At 35.4% G+C, this 16352-nt stretch overlaps 1 protein-coding gene across 1 annotated transcript; it reads right to left on the reverse strand.

Moving 5' to 3' along the window:
• Window positions 1-6857: 6857 nt before the first annotated feature.
• Window positions 6858-14743, reverse strand: LOC120633294 (protein lethal(2)essential for life). Its single transcript, XM_039903478.1, has 3 exons — window positions 14665-14743; window positions 7938-8168; window positions 6858-7514 (listed from the first exon to the last, which is right to left on the reverse strand). The coding sequence occupies exons 2-3, from the start codon at window positions 8166-8168 to the stop codon at window positions 7170-7172; spliced, it is 576 nt and encodes a 191-aa protein (XP_039759412.1). The 5' UTR covers window positions 14665-14743; the 3' UTR covers window positions 6858-7169.
• Between the last annotated feature and the right edge of the window lie 1609 nt (window positions 14744-16352).

Consider the following 16352-nt stretch of genomic DNA (forward strand, 5'->3'; position numbering starts at 1 on the left):
TGTATAGAGCCTTAAATCAATTTAGGCTCTATACACTAATTAAAATTAAAAAATAATTGGATTTATTTATTTGTGAACAATAACATATCTTAACCACTAATGAATGAAACGATGATCACTGTAAAAGTATAAAACTGCGTAACAGTGATCACGCCCACCTCAAAAAATTTAAAAATTTCAAATTTACCACTGTTCACTTGATATTTATCAAAAAATCTAAATACATTCAAAATTATTAATTAAAATAAGATACAAAAAAAACCTTGATTTCGAGTGTGTGTGTAAGTGTATGTATGTATTTTGTGTGTAAGTATGTAAGTGTCTGTCTGTGTGTGTGTGTGTGTGTGTGTGTGTGTGTGTGTGTGTGTGTGTGCGTGCGTGCGTGCGTGCGTGTGTGTGAGAGAATCTTTCAATTGAACCTATTTCAAAATAATTAAAAGTTTTTCCGTCTCTTCATAAGATAGTGATTGAAGCCACTTTAAACATTTTAACTTACATGAGTGTCTTGGTAAAGGGTATATATTTCTTTATAGGTACAGTAGATATGTTTTATCCACAGTGTGTATTCCATCGAATTCTTATAACGCATTAGGTTATTATTGTTAAAAATCTCATAGTTATTAACGATTCAGATCACACTGTAGGTATTTTATGACACCGAAAAACCGGTTTTAGTCGACATTTGTAAACAAAAGCTTTTTTTATAAATGAAAGTAACTCAAAATATAAGTGATATACCGACTCAGTCCGAAGCTTGTACCACGCCCGCTGTAATCGCTCTGGGCTGATTGATGGAGAACCCCTCCTCCCGGAGTGATCCATGGCCATGAGATCTATTACCCGCCTCATCCTGCTCTTATTTCGCACATTAACTAATGTGAATTTGTACGTAAAACAAATAAAACATGAACCAAGTCATTTTCTAGTAATCTCTTCTACACTCTAATGTTACGTATGACCATTTTGATTATTTGAGATACAGTTTTTATGGTGATAGCTTATAGTGCAGACTATGCAGATATGCATTACCCGGGTAAGTTTGTTTGTTTGCTTCTTAGACCAGGACGCGTTTGGAACCCTCGTAGCTTTAGGTTTAAATTGGCGAACGAAATTATCACCCAGTCCCCTTACATAATGTAAACATATTATATGTATGAACGCTTCCTTGTGCCTGTGATAGGCTCTATTTATGAATAAGGATTTTTTTTCTAATTATGAATAAAGAAATTTTTGGTTTTTTAAGTTATACCTACCGACAGCGTAAATGGCTAGACATTTAATAAAAAATACATACTTTATTGTTATAAAGCAGATAAATTACTTCGCTTTACCAACAATTCGCAGAATAAAGATTTTCAAGAATGTGATGTTAATTCAATAATCGTTTATGGCTCAAGACTTTAAAAAAAATACTTTCATGCTATTAAGACACTTCAAGATAACATTATGTCTAGGTACCTACTTAACAATATTATTTCGTCAACACCATCTTAATGACCTTATTAAAATCCCCGCTCTCTTGAAGCTTTTCCTTCTGACACTGAGGTTGCCTGTAAGACATTGCTTGCAGCAATAAGGCCGCCTTTGCATACCTACAATTCTTGTTCTTTGGTTTACCCTTTATTTTATGTATATTTTGATGTTTTTGTGCAATCAAGTATTTCTTCTTCTTCTTCTTAAAATACTACTGCTGGACATTGGAGCCCCTCCCTGATAGAAGAGTTTACGTAAGTTTACAGAAAAATCCTATTATAACATTAAGGATTACTTAAACGATAAAAAAGCTTGGGTGTGAATTGCTCTAATTTATATATATAAATATTAAATTATATAACATAAATTAACTGTGAGATGGTGATAAAACAAAAATAAATTACCGGGCTAAGTCTGTTGTGGGCTCTTCTTAGACCAGGGCGCGTTGGGAACCATCGTAGCTTTAGGTTTAAGTTGGCGAACGAAGTTATCACCATCCCTATACAATTATGTAAACATATTATATGTTTGAACGCTGCATAAGTGCATGTGATAGGCCTACATGAATAAAGAAATTTTGAATTTGAATTTGAATTTATTTCCTTTACTAGATACATTTTCCACTTTTTTTTTATTTTTGTTTTTGTTTTATTCTGTTATGTGTACAATAAAATGTATTTTCATTTCATTTAAATATTGTTGATGGACTTGCTTGATGACTGGATAGACTGATGAATTTGACTTGATACGAGGTCTCTAATAGCAAACTGTTTTATAATCCAATAGTACAAGTAGGAGGATGGTATTTGGAAATGGGATTTTCACATTGCTTTTCTTGGTATGCTTACTTAGATTTATTTATTTATTTATGCCCCATCTTACATTTTTGTCATTGCTGGAAAAAGTTATCCTAATACGACAATGCAGCATGTTATGTAAATTTTAATAATATAATATAACTATAATGTTTATGATAAAATCCAAATCGCTATATTTGTGAGTTCACTCAGAGTGCAACAAAATAAATACGTCTTCCCGGCTATCACATTGAGGGTACGGAGTGCGCGCGTCAGTGGCGCTCCTTCCTTTTGCTAACTCGTCCATATGATGTAATTATACCCGAACTCACAAATGAAAACAATATTCGGAATTGATAACCTTCTCTATTTAAAGTCGGTAAAAAAAATTGTAATGCAAAATATTAATACATATTATATTTATTAGTAGAAAATGTGCTCGTCAATGTTTGTGCAATATGTCATTCGGTATGCGCTGAGTCTGAAAGTTTATTTTGATAAATTCAACACAGATGGCATTAGTTACTAGTTAAACTGTTCTAAGTTAACCTGTGATGGCGAAGTATAAGCGTGTGCTAATAGATGTCACTACTAGCGCGACAAGCAATACCTACTCTTATTTAAATATTATTGTTTTGTAGCGATAATTCGCGATGTTTGGTATGGAGAGATAATTAAAAATAAGCGAGTAAACCAATTTAGAATTAACAATTTATTACTCGAGACTTTGTCCTAGTTTATTCCGTTAACAGCCAACAGAGCTACTACGGCCGAAAGAGGTTTATTTTTGTGCAGCATCAATTTTTTTACAATGTTTAACCCATCTTTCTTAAATTAGATTCAGGGAAAAATGATAATCTATTTAAAGATTTAAGATTACTTTACCTAAAAAAACTTAATGAAGCAAACGCTTTATTAATCTTTTTATAATTTCGTTCCTTAAAGCTAGGTAATTATTCCTAGACCACATATTTCTTTAAATGCTTAACACTTTCTCCAACCCAAATGTTTCACCGCTATGTTGTAATATCCCAAAAACTCGCACGAAACGATTTGCATCTTCTTTTCTTATAGGTACGTATGGCTGGGGTTCGGAACGAGTTCTGTGTTTCCTAATTCTAATAACCTGGATATCTTTAAAACAAGAGTGAATAGGCATCTTCTAGGCAAGCGCGTCCCAAATGGATTGTGATCAAGTGCTAGTCTATTTCAGTTTAAGAAAAAAGAAAACACACCTACTACCCATACATACCTATATTGTGAATAAAACGTTGTCAAAAAAAAACTAAATACATTTATTTCAAGGAGGCCTAACAAAAGCACTTTTGAAACGTCAAGTTTGTCTGTGTGTAGTGACTCTACCACCGGTTCGGAAGGCAGATTCTACCGAGAAGAAGCCGGCAAGAAACTCTGCAGTTGCTCTTTTCCAATATCAACAATTTACATTTTATGTTTTAAAATTCATTTTTCTATCTTGTGTGTGTACCTCCCCATCCTCCTCCCAAAATAAACAAACGTAGTTACCTACCTTCGACAGTCCACTGTGAATCTAAATACCTACCTAACTAGTTAAAATAATACTAAACTTAATATAATCCGGATAACAACTCGAGTTAGCAATCATCAACATTCCACTCCTCCCCAACCCTCCGGCACAATGATAAATTAACAATATTATTGAACAGAGCTCCGCGCGAAAATTAAATTAGAGAAACACCACAAAGACCCATTTACAATTGATAAACGACCAGACTGCGTACGTTTTTATCTGTAAGCAGATGACCATATTATTTAAACTCAAGATAGATAGTACTTCTATCTTTGACGGCCGATTGGCGCAGTTTGCAGCGACCCTGGTTTCTGAGCCCAAAGTCGTGGGTTTGATTCCCACGGCTGGATGATGACATATTGCTGCAAGCAATCTCTTACAGGCAACCTCCGGCAGAAGGAAAAGCTACAAGAGAGCGGAGATTTAATAAGGTAATTAAGATGTTGACGAAATAATATTGTTAAGTAGGTACCAAGACATCACTGATGTTTGTTTTAAGTCTTTATTGTACACACACATTTTATATAAATTAAACACAAATACAGAAGATACTTAAAATAATAAAAGTTTTGTTTGTGTGATTATCATGAATGTTTTTCAGTATCTGGGTGTTTAATTGTATTTTAAGTATTTATGTTATTCATAAAAATATTCATCAGTCATCTTAGTACTAACTTTGGGGCTAGATGGCGATGTGTGTATTGTCGTAGCATATATATTTATTTATTATTGGGTTTATATAACTACCTATCGATAAGTTGAAACGTCGATAGCGCAGTGGGTAGGAGCTAGAATTCACTTTCTGGACGCCCAGAACGCACATCTAACTTTTCTAAGTTACGTGCGTTTTGCATAATTAAAATTATCACTTGCTTCGACGGTAAATGATAATATCGTGAAGAAGCCTGTATACCTGAAAGTTGACCTGAACCTGATGAGAAGGCTCATTGTGTGAGGAGACCCGTGCCCTGTAGTGGGCCAATAACGGGTCGATATGATAAGGTATCTTCTTACCTACTACGCTAGGTATTAAATTATATTTAGTTAGGTACGTACCTGCAAGATTACTAAATACGATATACCTACCAATGACTTATTTACTGGTTTCTACGGAACAGCCTAAACAAATTTTATCTATTTTTACGTACTATTTATGTAGGTACAACGGGTTCCCCGGACGTCCAATAAAGCCAACGAGAGGGTCATACCGTGGTGGTTTTTAGTTCGGGTAAACGAGTCCCACATAACCTCTGTCCTGCCCAAAAGGACAGAGGTAATGTGGGAGCCATAAAGATTTTACACCACGACAAAAAAAAAAAAAAGGCATTAAATTAGTTGGTGCGTCAAAAAGAAAAGCAAATTCTTTGTGAATTTTTGAATATTAACCAGTAATCTGTAATGTAAAACTTCCGTAGGTACCTCCAAGATATAATGAATAGGAAATTGGCTCCTTATTTTTTTCTTAAATTATGTTTTTGATGGAATAAATGTTTCGCAGTAACACTTAGCGGTACGGTATCTTGGTAGGTACCTAAACCAGTTCTTAAATTTTAGTTTTGAAATTAGTTACTAAATCCACAATTAATAGTGCTGTCTTTTTAACAATACGATATACCTACCTACTACAATATAAATGTAGTTTACGAATTAAGCTGTCGCCATCATCTCGCTACATATTATTTATGTACTTATTGTAAGGTGCCATCGACGCTGCCTACGCTTCAAAAGTGCCATCAATGTTCCTATTTGATTACAGAAATATTCGACTTTGACTTTGAATGATTGCTGTGCTGAAAGAACAAAAAATGCTGGCCAATTATTTTTGTAAATATTAAATAACATTTATTTATAGATATACGTATATATAAATAAAATTATTGAGAGTTATATTAACAAACGTTTTTAAAGTGCTCAATTATATTATAAACTAACTAAAAATCTTAAAGAGTGAGTGAGACCTTCACGAAATTACTAAAATAACATCTTCAATAAAACTTAAACTTTACATTTTAAAAATAAAACCGCACTGTCTTAGAAACATAAAGAAATTAATTACTAACTAACTCACCAATTAACAGTTTCATTTGTCACATCTAGTTGTGGATGAATCCATGTTACCTATGCAGTGGCATAGCCGCGGCTTGCGTCAGCAGTTGACCGTCGCGCGTCGATATGATTTTATGCAATGTTGCTTCAAAACTACCCACTTAAAATTTACAATTTATTTATTGTGCTTGAGCGCAGATACAATTTTATACAATTACCCTCTTTTTGTAAATTAGCCTGTTAATTCCATTTAAGTGGAAATTCCTTTATGGAAAAATAAATATCCTTAACCAGAACGTTATTCACACATTGTTTCAATAATTAAATGTTAGTAGTGTATAGTCTATAAGTCTTTTTTTTCTTATAATATGATAACTTCTCTCTCAACTGGCTCGAATGTAAAAACAAACATAGCACAACATAATAAAATATTACGAAATTAAACACATGATGCTGCAACCGCGAAAGTAAGTAGGTATGTTAAATAAAACAAACAAATGATTGCACCAAGTATAATATATTATATTATACATTTTTACAATAATTTTAAATTACTTACATAATAGTGATATTTTGCATTTCTTTTAATTCAATAAACCTAGTTTGTTCAATTCGAATTGCTCCCGTTGTTGGCCAACATCGGGACATATAAAAATAAATGCTATTCACTTTTCGATCGTTACCTTAACTATTAAGCCTTATTTACATGAAGAGAGTTTCTCGACTGTGCTGTTACGATGAGCTGGACTATCTTTGGTTTTTATAGAATTCCAATGCTTAAGTTCCATAATAGAAAATAGCACACATTGTTGAACATTTAAAAGTGAAACCCAGAATTCTGCATTGTTTTTATCATAGTTAACTCATGTTCTGTATTTGTGCCATTTTGGATATACAAAAATTTTAAACCTAAAAAGCAGATATTTAAGTAGTGCTATCTTTATCCAACAATTCCCTAAGGAAATGGATTGAATAGAATTAAAACTATTATAGTTTTGAACGGTTCTATTTTCGGTTTCTTATTAATATCAGTACCCTTAGCATAAGATTTCTAAGCTCGCAAAGCTTGCGGTCTGCAAAGATGTTTTCAAAAGTTTTGAAACTCATTAATTACGGAATGGAATACAACTGATCGACATTGTGTTAGAAGTCAAATTCATCCACACTTCATCAGACAGCTTCATGGGCAAAACGGGCCTAGCGATTCGAAAACCAGTTGAAAGCGGTCCACTAAACTTTAACGTAATAGCATTTCGATACTCTCTACATGTAAATAAGCTCTCTTATTAATCGATGTTTCGTATTTAAGGGGAGGTGACAATTGGGACGGTTTGTTCGTGAGGCTGTTCGTTGCTGGAGGTTTCTGGCTGTTTGACTGGACCAGTTTTAGTGATGGGGATAAGTCTTTCGCCGGAATTCGGGGGAGCACGTTTAGGGGCAGTAATTGTGAGGACCCCATCGGAGGATAGAGTGCTGACTATGTCTGTAACTTCGTAACCCGTAGGGAGGATGTATCTGCGAGTGAACTGGCGTGAGATGAAGCCGTGCTCATCTTGTTTTTCCTCGTGCTTGCCTTCGACAAGGACTGTGTTGTTGCTCGCTTTCACTGTGATTTCTTCTGGGGTGAATTGTTGGACATCCAGGATGACCTGGAATTTAAGAGAAGTTTATTGTTATTTTAAATTAATAAACATTCATCATTCAACGACTTCAATAGTTCATATCGTTGTTCAACACTGCGGGGCACATACCACCTCTGCCATAGTAGAGTGGGTTTTGATCACAAACCCACCACGTTTTACCAATGCAGGTTGGCGGACATTCACGATTATAACCGTAACCGAGACCGACGGCTTAAAATTAACATACAAGCATGTGGATAGCGAACTCCAATTTCATTACTCCATCTCATAACCTATAATTTTTATTGGGCCGAAACTGGAATAGAACCCAGGATCTTCTGATCCTTAGTGAACATGCTATCCACTATTTTTTCACTAGAAAGATTTTGAACGAAAAGATGTTACGAAGTTCCCGAACGCTGCCAATCTGTTATGTGCGTAAATACTGACCTCAAATTTCTCCTTAGTAAGGTTTATAGTAGAAGAGGACTCCTGTCGCGCGAGGCTAGCCCTCCACGGCCTGAAGTAGGAGTTCCTGAACAGCGAGCTCGAGGGGAATGAGGAGAGGGAGGACAGCAGATCGTCCCTCTTGAGCCCCATGCCGAAGTGTTGGTCCAAAAGCTTCGAGGGACGCTCCCAGTCGTCCCACCAGTCACGGAATAACATTGGGACAATCGACATCTGAAATAAGTAAATCAACATTAAAAAAAGATATATAAGATACTAGCGTACCCAGCCCGCTTCGCCGGGCTAGATTTTGTTTTTTTTTATTTAAACAATAAACTTACATCATTAAATTTTTTGTTAAAGTCTCATAATATATTAAATCATTTATTACTCTCCGTATTCATTCTCTTCTATTATCTTCTCGAGCGGGTGAAGATCATTATCTACACTCGTGTACACCCAACAATAGAATGTCATCATAGTAAATAAAAGCTGTATTTGACAGTTTGACAGTTCAAAAATAGGATATAGTGCTCCGACCGTCACCAAACTTTACAGGATTACTCGCCAGGTCAATCCGGAGATTCCCTGAAAGTTTCATTGAAATCGGTCCTGCCATTTCAGAGCCTACACGGAACATACCCACACACTTTCTCTTTTATATACATAGATGTAATATGTAAATCAACATTAAAAAATCAAAATTACTTTATTTCAAGTAGGTACCTACTACCTAGGCCTTAAAGAAGGCCTATACGTCTCTTTGTTATGAATCTACCACCGGTTCGGAAGGCTGATTCTACGGACAAGAAGCCGGCAAGAAACTCAGCAGTTATTTCACAACATCAGCGTTTTACACTTATTAATCTTTCACAACCTTGTCATTAAGAAATTCATCAATTGTATAGTTAAGTACATGTACCTAAGGTAAATTTGTACGATTTGACAATCGATTGGCGCAGTGGGCAGTTGTCCTTTTTTCTGAGTCCAAGGCTGTGGGTTCGATTCCCACAACTGGAAAAATGTTTGACTGTTGAATGTTTGTCAATGTCTTGTGTTTACCTATATATTATATTTAATAGGAGAGATCACTTAGTTATGAATAACTATTTACTGTGGCCCTCATTCTTCATCCACATTTTTTTAAATTTAATTACAAATCCCCTGGAAAATGTTGGTTTTCCAGGAATGAAAAGTAGCCTGTGCTATTTTCCATCCGTTAAACTAACCCTCTACTAAAAATTTGCTATCTCCGACCCTTGGGCAGGACTCCCTCCTCTAAAGGGGGTGTACCCAAACTAAAAACCACCACGGCATGTCACTCTTTGTGGCTTTGGGGACGGGGAACACTGCCTACCCTAAAATTGATATATAACTCATATAGGAGGAGATTTTTTGCCGTTTTATGCAATTTTCCGGCTGTATGCATACCATGGTAAGAAACCCAGCGCACGCCACTGTTTGTACTGTATCTACGTGTTTTGGTCATCTAACGTTCTCCTGAACTGCTGGATCGATTCGGATGAAATTTTGCGTATATTTCAATCGGCTCCTGGATGTTTAGAAAACATAATTCGACCCTATATTTCGACTGATTTACTTGGCAGGACGTCGTCTACCGGGCCCCCTAGTTATAAGCCCTCCAACCGGTCATATCGCACTCCGTACCCTCAATGTGATAGCCGAGAAGACGGATTTATTTTGTTGCACTCTGAGTGAACTCACAAATATAGCGATTTGGATTTTATCATATACACTATCTTTATATATATATATCTTGTGTGCGTGTGTATGTCACTGAACTCCTCCTAAACGGCCGGACCGATTTGAATGAATTTTTCGGTATGCGTTTGGGTGGCACCCTGGATGGTTTAGATTTACAAATCAGCCCGACAGATGGCGCTGGGGTCCGCTAGTAGTTATATATATTATTAAAATTTACATAACATGCTGCATTGTCGTATTAGGATAACTTTTTCCTGTGAATCCTGTGAATTCCTTATGACAAAAATGTAAGATGGGAATAAATAAATAAATAAATAAATAAATAAATAATATTGATACAGTCTGAAGATTGATGATGAAAAACAATGTCTTCACATTTCGCTGCATTGTTTTGTTTTCAATAATAGTAGCACAGTTTTAGGACGCACGGGTAGATGGACGCTAAGATCGTAATCGCCGAAAATAAACGCGCGAAAACAACTGTTTATCTCTCGAGTCGTGATGAATTTGTCGACGCTGACGATAAATTACTATTGTGTGATGTTTTATGCGCTTTCGTGACGTGGACACGAAATACACATTATTCTACTTATTCGCTTTACTTTATAAAATTACAATCTCTGGCTAAATTTCGTTTAACTATAATCTCTATCTTTCCATCTTTGCCTGCATGGTCACTTTCGAGCAGGTGAGATTGCAGTCAAGGGCCGATTGTAGTGGGATAAAACAATAAAACACTGATTACAGCTTTTTGAATCTTATAAATATAAATATATAGCAATACACACATTGCCAACAAGCCCCAAAGTAAGCATAGCTGGAATAATTTTTATCGTAATAATATTATAAATGTGTGGATGTTTGTTAGTCAATCACACAAAAACGGCTGAACGGATTTGGATGAAATTTGGCATGCATGTAGCCTTTGATATGGAAAAGAACATAGCCTACCTTTTATCCTGATTTCTTAAGTAGTTCCCAAGCGAAAATTGAAAATTATTTACGAGCTAAGCCGCGCACGAACAGCTTCGAAATTTGGTATGCATGTCACCTATGCTATGGAAAAGGACATGTTCTTTCTATACCGATCTCTCAAATAGTTCCCGTGGTGGGATTAAAAATTGGGAGCGAAGCTTTAGACCCAATTCTGAAGTCCACGCGAACGAACGTCGTGGGCAGAAGCTAGTAAATAATATACATAAATACTTATACTTGGAACACCAACCTTCGGAGTAGTGTTTTGTCAATATTACAAAATCTGGAATGATTCCACAATAATGATTCACATAGATATAAACAGTAGCCGTTATAGATGTGATGCAAGAACTCGGCAAACTGCTTTTCACACTGTAAAAGCTTTGCGACGAAAACTATGTTTGTTTTGTTGCAGATAAATTTAGTCCATGAAACTATTCTTGGATATTGAGTCATAGGGTTTGAATAATTCTATACGATCTAGTATAGATTATAAATAACAAAGTTTGAATCTGGCATACAAAAAGCAAAAAGGTCTAAAATAAATTAAATAAGTACGTTACGTACTTTCAAAGCTTTATTATTTTCATATACCCCGCTACTTTTTAACGTACTTCAAAAAGGAGGAAGTTCTCAGCTCGTCGGGTTTTTCTTCTGTATGTTATCCGATTACTCGAAGACGCCTGAACCGATTTGAAATTATTTTATTTTGTTTTAAAAGGCATACTTTCCAGGTGGTCCAACTTCTATTTTATCGAAGTCGGTCGATAATTAACAATAATGTAACCCAAAGTAGTAAATTTTTGCCTATAAAGTTCATTATTTGACGTGCGCTGAGAAAAGTATAGATGATACATAAAAAAAATATGTACTACACAATGGCGTGCATAGAAGGTATGCAAATAGTTTGCAGCATATATAAAATGAAAAAATCTACAGTACGAGTTATGAAAAAAATAATGCTAGGCATTGTAAGAGTTATAAAAAGCCTAACCTTAAGTTTTTTATAACTCGTACTGGAGATTTTTACCATCTCATATAATCTGCATACCCTGTACATACCCTCTATGCACGCCACTGGTACTACATGATTAAAGTACTGATTTTTACCTACAAAAAAGTCCACGAGGAAATATACTACCAAATTTAGGTCACAATAGTAACGTTTGTGTTCTAAAATTAAATTATATCGCCGGTAGAAACAAGTAGGTATTTTTTTCTTTCAGTTCCTTGGCGTATGTTGAAATCGGTTTTTTTTTTATTTATTTCTATTTATTTGGTGCCCCGTGAGTAAGAATTCGGCTTCCCTTTCAGGGGATCCGAGTTCGATCCCCGGCAACTCACCTCCAACTTTTCGGAGTTAAATAAATAAATAAATATACTACGACAATACACACATCGCCATCTAGCCCCAAAGTAAGCGTAGTGTGTTATGGGTACTGAGATAGCTGATGAATATTTTTTTTTGAATATAATACACATAAATACTTATAATATACAGATAAACACCCAGACACTGAAAAACATTCATGTTCATCACATAAACACTCTCCAGTTGTGGGAATCGAACCCACGGCCTTGGACTCGGAAAGCAGGGTCGCTGCCAACTGCGCCACTCGGCCGTCAACTCACTCACTCACTGCGTCACTCGGTGGGCGTTTTAAGCAATTAAATAAAACTTGCAATAATCGTGAAACAACCTGCAAATTTTTGAGTTCTGCATAATCTCACAGGAGCGGTGAAGTTTACCAATCCGCACTTTTCCAGCGACTAGGGTCTATTACCTTTTATATCAAGGAGACTCGTGCCTAGTAGATCTGTAATGGATTGATAATGATTTAAGAAATGGCATATCGCGAATGAAAGCATCGCGACCTTTGTATCTTTTAATCTTCCGATTATTCAAAGTAGCATCATAATGTTCGAAAAGGTACTTTATTTCAGTTTTTTTTTAACCATAGTGCCCGAGTTTTAATCTCAGTCGTCGGGCAATAATTAATTGTTCAGTATAACTCACTCGCACCCATTGTGCTAAGAGAGCATCATAGCGTCGTGCTTAACATTAGGTAATAAGTTGATATCGATAACACTTATCGACAAATCATCATCATATAAACCCACTACAAGGTACGGGTCTCCTCCCACAATGAGGAAGGGCTAAGGCCGTAATTCAATATGCTGGCCCATTGCGGATTGGTGGACTCCACGCACCTTTGAGAAAATGGAGAACTCTCAGGCATGAACCTGCATCACCGATGAAGCAAGTGATATTTTAATATTTTTAAACGCACATAACTTGTAAAGGTAGAGGTGCGTGCTGGGATTCGAACTCGGCCCCCCGAAAGAGAAGTCGAGGTCCTACCCACTGGGCTAGTGCATCGCTTTACCACTTCACTTATCGCAACAGACAGACAATATATCGAAATGTATGTTACATTTGATAAACAATGTATTTATAATAATCGTTTAGTCAGCATTAAGGTAAACACTATCCCTATCCCTACCCTACTTAACATTATATGTCAATGTTAGTTTGTTTGTTACGCTTTCACGCAAAAACTACTAAACCGATCCTCATGAAACTTTGTACACATATTTTTGGAAGTGTTAGAAGTAATATAGGATACTTTTTATCCCTACATTAAGCTCGGTTCCTTTGGGAGAGGGGATGAAATTGTTTGACGATTTGACACCATAACTCCGACAAATTATAACCGATTTAAATAATTGTTTTTGTATTATAGAGACTATCATATGTGTTTAATTTTGCCAAAACTTTGTGCTGATCTGATGAATGTACTTGGAGATCCAGCGGTTGGAGTGGACAGCAGCAAACCCATCATTTAAGGCTTAGCGATACTGAATACTTGAATCACAAAACATCAAAAAACAAAATCAAAGGCAGACGAAGTCGCGGGCAACTAGTACCAAGATAAATTAGCGAACTATAATTCAGCGAGCCGCCGCGCCGCGCGCCTACCTGAGTATTTTATCGATAAGTGGTGAAGCATAGCACATTCCTATTGCTATTGACATCTATGACAAGATGCGACAACTCAGTTCATAGCGCAGGCACTATGACAGGTGTAGTAAACTAACCTTCAGTCTAAAATCAGTAATCATCGTCAACCCATTAACGGGTAACTACAGGTCTCCTCTCTGAATGAGAAGGTTCATATGGTAGACTTCACACGCCTAAGAGAACGTTATGAAGAACTCTCATGCATGCAAGTTTACTGACGATGTTGCCCTTTAACGAAAAAGCAAGTGATATTTAATTGCATGAATTAAAAACGCACATAAAACCGGTGATAGAACTCGGACCTCTCGAAAAACGAACTAATATTAATAATGCAACGCAAATATAATATGTGTACTTATATTCTACGAAATCACCAATTAATCACAAATTTTGACGATTTTTGCCACAAAAATGAAAAAGAGATTGCACCCTGAAGACTGACATAGGATACTTTTAAACTCGGGGAAATTGGTTATCACGGGATTTAAAAAAAAAACGAATCAAACGCTGAAGAAGTAGCGGGCAACAGCTCTAATTTTATATATTGCTTTGAAAATTTATTTTAGCCATATAAGACGGTGAAAATGATAATGATACTATTATTGAAAGTGCTTACAGTTCCTAAACGTTATTGTTAGTTCTTTGTCAAATTCCTTTTAACAAATGTGCAATTATAAAAATTTATAATAAAAAAAAATAAGCAATAAACATACATAGTTATGGTAACTATGAAATTTTAAAGGGCGGTGTTTTCTATGAACCTGTACGGGTAAGTAATGGTGAAGCGAAATTCCAAAAATGATTAGGGGTGTCAGTCAATTAATTAATTTAAAAAAAAATCGGTCGCACCTAACCGAAGTATCTCTTTGGATATAGATAAATGCGATGTTATTATTTTAAAAAAGTTTAGATTTATACATCACTCAATCTTTCGGTAATAAAAATTATTTTATTACCGAAAGATTGAGTGATGTATAAAATAAATAAATAAACAAATAATCAAAATACCTTTAGTGTTGTGTTTAGTTCGTTGCAGGCGCGCGCTGCGAAGTGCTCGTGAGACTACAGTTCGGCGTTTCAGGACGGATTTAAATAGAAATCTTCAGCGGCCCACACGGTGACTCACATGAACACCTTGAACTTGGCGATTGTAGAAACACCATGCGATAATACCTTTCCTTAAAGACATGTTGTTTTAGTTTGTCATATTTTTTATGACCTGCAGAAAGCACTTAATCGTAGTCAGTCAGTCACTCTAAGGATCTTCATGATAATATTTTTCAATCTATAGCAGTATTTTCACTTTGGAGAGATGGATGGCGTAAAAATGGTAGATAGTGAGATGACGGCAAATAGAAGTGAGTGGAAGGAACAGACATGTTGTGCAAATAGAATTTAGCGTGAGATAGGTAAGGGCAACTAGAAAAAATTTCAGTAACTTACCTGACCTTTGAAAAATTTTACAGTAACTGTTTTGCAGTGAGTATAGCAACTGTCCCTGTCAAGTCTTGGTTAATAGTATAATAAATAATAATAAACATTTATTGAAACTAAAATGTTACACAGAATATCAATACAATAGTAGAAAGAAAAAGAAATACAACACAAAAAGTAAAACAATTTCACATGAATTGGTTAACATATTAAATTTGTAAAGCTGAATGCACATAATATTGATATTTGCCTCTTATTATTGATAACCTGTGGACCCCACACTAGGTGACCTGTATCGTGGGGCCCAGTTAATAGATTGCCAAAATTGATTGCTCGGCCAAAAAAGAGAAATTGATGAAGGTGACAGTTTTAAATAAAGGCATTAATGAGGTAAGAAACGAATAAAATAAACAAATTAGCCTGTGTATATAATATAGTTGCTAATAATAAGATATATATTATTTCTACATATATAAAATGGTAAGATAAATAAATATATAAAATTTTACTGTACGAATTTTAATATCTTTTCAGTGTCATCGTATCCAAGTGTGTTGAGCCAAAATGTTAACTTTTCCCTAGCCTCCTTTACAGTTAGGTCCTTAATATCTATATATTTAAGAATACTATTGTAGACATGTGCATCAATATACGGGAAAAAGCGTCTGGCAAATGCTGTTTTAAGTCGTGGTAAGTTTGCTTTGTATACTCTTTTTTTCGAAACTTTGCTATGATTTGGGGCATTAACCATTTCCTTGTGTTTCAAGAGGGTTGTTTTTAAAATAAAAAGTTGACGAACATTTAAAACCTTGGCTTCTTTATAAAGAGCGGCAGTGGGAAACGCGTATGGTTTTTTCAGCATAACCTTTAGCACAGATCTCTGTGCTCTCTCAAGTTCAATCATGAATGATTTTGTTGCACCTCCCCACGATGGTATACAGTAGGTAAGCAGTGATTGACACAATGACTTGTAAACTAATATTAGTATTTTATGATTGGATATATTTCGCAGTTTCTTCATTATGCCAATAATTTTACGTGTTCTGGTTGCAAGAGCCTGGATGTGAGCTTGAAAGGAAAGATTGTGATCAATATAAATTCCGAGGTATTTAGTCACGTTCACTTTCTCAATCTGTTCGCAATCGCAAGATTGGTTTAAGCTTTTGCAACAGTGAATTTTTATGCTTGGTATTATTTTCGGGGCAGAGGAAGCTGTTTTATGAAAACAAAGGTAATTAGTTTTCTTTACATTCAGAGTCAAA

The sequence above is a fragment of the Pararge aegeria genome, chromosome 21, assembly GCF_905163445.1.
Source record: "Pararge aegeria chromosome 21, ilParAegt1.1, whole genome shotgun sequence".
Classification (NCBI taxonomy): Eukaryota; Metazoa; Arthropoda; class Insecta; order Lepidoptera; family Nymphalidae; genus Pararge; species Pararge aegeria.

Bases quoted from the DNA above. Each gene is read 5' to 3' on its own strand.
- LOC120633294 (XM_039903478.1), bottom strand. From the start codon at position 8,168: ATGTCGATTGTCCCAATGTTATTCCGTGACTGGTGGGACGACTGGGAG. The intron at 7,515-7,937 runs GTCAGTATTTAC...CTTAAATTCCAG, and splicing joins TTACTAAGGAGAAATTTGAG to GTCATCCTGGATGTCCAACA.